General features: G+C 49.0%; 1 protein-coding gene across 1 annotated transcript; it reads right to left on the bottom strand.

Annotated features, from left to right (window-relative positions):
* Positions 1–346: 346 nt before the first annotated feature.
* On the bottom strand, positions 347–2,687 carry LOC125554748 (probable methyltransferase PMT2). Its single transcript, XM_048718189.1, has 6 exons — positions 2,028–2,687; positions 1,724–1,934; positions 1,346–1,634; positions 861–1,232; positions 715–792; positions 347–629 (listed from the first exon to the last, which is right to left on the bottom strand). Exons 1-6 carry the CDS (start codon positions 2,685–2,687, stop codon positions 347–349), a joined length of 1,893 nt encoding a protein of 630 aa, XP_048574146.1.
* Positions 2,688–5,294: the final 2,607 nt, after the last annotated feature.

The following is a 5,294-nucleotide window of genomic DNA, read 5'->3' as shown; positions in this document are numbered from 1 at the left end:
ATTCAATATTTGAGTAACTCTATACACACATTTTTATACGACAATAATAGTTCGAATGGGAACAATGGTGGTGAAAACGACCATGAGAATGTGAATTCTGAGTGCCATCTCATGTCTTTGGATCTGTGACTGGGAGAAAATGGTACGTAGATCTTTGTGTCGAATATTTCCTACCATCTCATGTCGAAAAAATGGAAAAGAACTGTTCATTCTACACGGCGTAATCAAAGGAATACACGTGTTGATCTCACCGCTACACTTGAGAGAAATTCACAAGAAGTTGAAATAAACACACGCTGATCTCCTGAGTTGCAGTGCATCAGCCCATCTCATCTAACTCACCATTTCACACCTCTGAGTCTGAGCCCTTGCCCTTAGAAGAGGTTGCCTTCTTCTCTTGGTCTTGGGAGCTTTTGTCGCTGTCGGCGGTCCAGTAGGGCTTGATGGCGTAGAGCACCTTCTCTCGGATGTGCGGGCTGTCCTCGTGGTTTGCCATCATCGTCTTCCACCGCATCCCCGTCGCCACCTTGTCCACCCGCAGCAGGACGTCGATGTCATCCCGGAGGATCACCGTGCCCTCAGGGCGCAAAATCCGGTCCATCTCCAGCATAATGTCCTCCATCTTGCACCTGATCCACCCAGCCAGACATCAACTTGTCAGGGATATACAATACAGTTGCCAGCAGCTAAGATTTTTTTGAGTGGCTCACTCACTTGTCCCTATAGATGTTGAATACTCCGTTGGCATGGATGAGGTCATAGGTTCTTGGGTAGGTAGAGAATGCTTCACACCTGAAGAACACAAATCAACAACCTCTTCGCATCATTTTGTAGACCAAAGGTAGGCAAAACTAACTTACCAGTCATGATAGATGCCAATGAGACCCCTCTCATAGATGACGCCGAGGGTGGAGAGCTCGGCGGCGGTGGGCACCACGTTCATCACCCAGGACATGGGGGAGAAGATCGCCGCCGCGAAGCCGCCCACGCCGGCGTTCATGTCCATGATGTTCCGGTACCGCTTGGTGTCGAGCTTGTAGTTAACCTTCCTGTATGCCTTCACATGCCTCTCCCACCGTCGGTTCTCCTCCTCGTACGACTCCATGGTGAAGCCCTGGACGGCGCCAGAACTTATGCGCGGCGGGATGGCCTTCAGCCGTTCCGGGAACGACTGCAGTTCTCCTCCGGCGGCAGTGGTGGACGGCGTGATGCACGTCTCCATGTTCTTGTACCTGTTGTGCAGGCCCAACTCAACATCTTTCAGTTCCGTGTCCCGCGGGAAACGATGTGACGTTCTGAAGCCGTTTGACTCAAAGTCGACTGTCAATCTAGATATTGATCTCACCAGACGTCGTCGGGATTTGCCGGGTCGCAGGCCCGGACCGCCGGCGGCATGGCCGGGCATGCTGCCGTGTCCGTCCGCTTGCGCCACACGCCAATCTCGTCCATCTCGGTGACCTTCTCCCAGCAGAGCATCTGCGCGTACTCCTCAATCCTCTTCTGCTCGCCTCCCAGGTCCTCCTCCGTGCGCTGCCACTTCCTGTGATTCGCCTTCCAGTTGATCGGCGGGCCGGAGAGCACCCAATACCCGCCCGGCCGGAGCACCCGGTCCACCTCCATCATGTACATCCCGCCTGCATCAAAACTTCCTTTTATATACCAAATCATGACAATGGCAATGACATGCGTGTCGTCGTGTCGATCGCGTCGAGTGCTAGCTCACCGTTGCCGGACCACGGGATGAGGCACCGGGAGCAGTGCGCCATGTCAAAGGATCTTGGAGGGAATGGGAGCTTGACGGTGCCAAGGACGCCGATGAAGGCCGGCACACCGCGCTCCAGCGCGAATTGCACCTGCGCCTCGTGCGAGTCGCGCGGTGCGAACGACATGGCCATCACGCCACGGGAGTCTAGGTATGCGCCGAGACTCGCCACCTGCACCAACATGGACGTAAACAAGATCGATGAATGACAGCGCGCGAATGCATTGCATGGACCATGTATCAGAAAACGTGATTAATGGCTTACGCCGCAGACGGTGTCGAGGACGGTGCGGACGGAGCCGTCGGCGAAGGGGACGACGGAGGCGAGCTGGTCGATGTACTTGTCGGCGCCGTGGGGGAACTGGGTGCCGCCGCCGGGAAAACGGAATACGGCGCCCTCGTACTGGACCCAGTTCTGGACGGCCTTCTCAACGGTGAGGCTTTTGTACGGCGCGTTGGCGTAAGGGACGTAGTCGCGGCTCTTGGGCCACGGGAACGGCGTCACGTACCCAGGCGGCGCCGGCACGAGGCACCGCAGCCGGTCGCCGTCCGACGGGCAGTGCCGCTCCCGATACACCATGTTCTTGCGTGGGAATTTCATGGCGCGGTCCTGGTCGTGGCACGGAGTGTGGTCCGTGAGCGCTGCCGCGCACGGCGCGAACGACGGCGGCGGCTTGCCGCCAAGGCCGGACGTCGTCGCGTTGGCCAGGCCGCCGGTGTGGTGCGTCTCGAAGCAGAGCCCCACGGCAGAGGCGCTGGCGCAGGCCGTCTGCCGGGTCACCGCCACCGCGATGCGGTCACCCTTGCCGTAGCCGCTGCGCTGCCACGCGCCGAGCACGTAGAAGAAGCAGCACAGCAGGACGGCGATCACCATGCCCAGCGGGCTCCGCGCCTTGTACTCGCCAGAGTTGTCCTTGATGGCCATGGACGGATCGCCTCTGCCGTGGATCGATCGATCAAGGCCTACTACACAACAAGAACAAATGCATCAACGAAAGGAACAAGAATTGAACACACAAGAATAATTAATGATTAATTTGTTAATGCCATGCATGGACCTTGATCACGGTATGATCAGACCGAAGTGAATTGATCAATACGGCTTGATGAATTAGGACACCGCTGTTGCATCTGATCGATCTCTGTTGAGGAAAACGCGCGCGGGAGAATCGGAGAATCGGTACATACGTGTGTTTGCTGAGAATGCTCAACAACAAGGGAGGAAGAAGCGGATCTTGGAATCTGGGTATGGAGTATGGAGATACGAGATGACAACACGTTTTTTTTAACAGACGCAAGCGCTTATATATACACACATATACTCAACTCTAACGCACACACGCACATTCTATCCCTATGAGCACCTTCGAGAGACTGAGCCGACATATCATCTTAAGATTTACAAAGTCACTGTAGACGCATCGTCATAGACATGAACGTCTCCTTCCACTAAAAGCGACACGTTATTTCTGCCGTAGCAGATCAGGTGAAAGTGGTGCCCTAAAATACATTACGACTGCACTTCTGCATTATTTGTTCAAGCTGCGTTTTTGACACAAAGTGATGTGTCTTGTTGTCCTGTGTGGTTCCAGATGCCAAAAAAACTGTGGCCGTTGCGCGGCATTTGTTGTATATTTGCAACACTTGGGGTGAAAAAATTGGCATGCCTTTTTTTGCAGCACTACATGCAGATACATCAACTGCTTGAGCACATTTTGGTCAATGCCCTAAAAAAACAGTTTTGGGGAGCATCTGTTACATTATGGATTGGAGATAGAGAAATCTAGGAGCATGCAGCTTAAGGCAAAGTTCCCCGCAAAAAAAAACTTAAGGCAAAGTTAAATAAATATTGGGCTCAACTATATACTAGCGCCACATATCTATGGGGGCTCAATTCTCTTCTATCCACCATGTATCCATGAGATGGCATAAGTAAGATTCCTTTAAATGCTTAAAAATTATAAATAAAACAACCACTCAAATCAGATCAATGATCCGCTTTCACAGTTCGCTTTGTTGTGGTGGGATCTTTAAAACTAAATCACATGTTAACATGTTTTGACAACTTTTTATTTCATTTGTACTTGACAGATTGTGTGCACCTACTTGCCAGGTAAACAACTACTTGATTGCTAGTAAAATTAACTTACTTGTCAGATTACCGAACATCAATCTATTTAGGATAGTAAAACTGAGCCTAACCCCAGCCTCCCGAGGACCTCTACATTTTTGGCCATCCATTTTTTGTGACTGAGACATTTTAGGTCGTCATATTTGTTGTTCTAAAGGGATGCTACTCTGGAGGAAAAATCCGAGGTCTTTTGTTAACTTGGCCTTTTCTTCTAGCCCAATTGGCTAGAAAGGCCAGGCTCCGTTGGTTGCTGCGAGAGAGATGGGGTCCTTTGGCCACTGCGAGACCAATCAACATGAGGGGGGGAGGGGATTTGTCTGCTGGTGTGAGAGAGATGGTATCTAGGAAGGACTGTCGTTGAGATAGAGGATGTGATGGGTCCATATGTGTGTGAGGGGCAGAGGAGATGACCAAGCCGCCGCAGACCAACGTCATGGCTGCTCGTTCCAGGAAAACTGCTCCAGCGAAGCTATGCTGCACCGACACCGCCATTACCGCTCGAGGTTAACCACTCCCTACATACCCCCTCCTGATCTCTGAATAAAATGTGAACCACCAACAGCCATTAAATATCTAGGCACTCCGAACCTAAGGAAAATAACTTCTTTAAGCATTTTAATAGAAGTGTTATGATTAGAACTATTAGTTGGAATAGCTTCTACCCACTTAGTAACGTAATCAACAACAACAAAAATATGTGTATACCCATTATAGGAAGGAAAATGTCTCATATAATCAAATCCCCAAACATCAAATGGTTCAATAACAAGTGAATAATTACTTTAGAATCAACTTTGTAAGATTTGAATTTATCACATGCAAGCACAACTACTAAAAATTATTTCTCAGTAGTAGCATAATTTCTTTGAGCACTGTCTAGAGTTCTACTACCATAATGGATAACATATAATTTCTTATCAACTCTTTGCCCTAGGACAACATCAACAGCATAATCACTAGCATCACACATAATTTCAAAAGACAAGTTCCAATCAGGTAGTTGAACAATAGGTGCAGAAGTTAAGGCTTTCTTAAGTGTTTCAAATGCTTCTACACAATCATCATAAAAAACAAATGGAACATGTTTTGCAAGAGATTAGTAAGAGGCCTAGAAATTTTAGAGTAGTCTTTAATAAACCTTCTATAGAAACCAACATGACCAAGGAAACTTCTTATACCTTTAATATCTATAGGACATGACATTTTCTAAATTACATCAACTTTAGCTTTGTCTACCTCAGTACCTCTTTCGGAGATTTTATGACCTAATAAAATACCTGCATTCACCATAACATGGCACTTCTACCAATTCAAAACACGATTAGTTTCTTTACATCTCTGCAAAACTCGATCAATGTTGCTTAAGCAATCATCAAAAGAAGTCCCATAAGCGGAGAAATC

This window comes from Triticum urartu, chromosome 4 (assembly GCF_003073215.2).
Source record: "Triticum urartu cultivar G1812 chromosome 4, Tu2.1, whole genome shotgun sequence".
Classification (NCBI taxonomy): domain Eukaryota; kingdom Viridiplantae; phylum Streptophyta; class Magnoliopsida; order Poales; family Poaceae; genus Triticum; species Triticum urartu.
This window is presented reverse-complemented; position numbering and strand designations above follow the sequence as displayed.

What these genes read in the sequence shown, in the direction of transcription:
- LOC125554748 (XM_048718189.1), bottom strand. Translation starts at nt 2,687, where the DNA reads ATGGCCATCAAGGACAACTCTGGCGAGTACAAGGCGCGGAGCCCGCTG. An exon ending in TCCTCGACACCGTCTGCGGC is followed by an intron (nt 1,935 to 2,027) that starts GTAAGCCATTAA and finishes ATGTTGGTGCAG; the next exon opens with GTGGCGAGTCTCGGCGCATA. An exon ending in ATTGGCATCTATCATGACTG is followed by an intron (nt 793 to 860) that starts GTAAGTTAGTTT and finishes TGTGTTCTTCAG; the next exon opens with GTGTGAAGCATTCTCTACCT.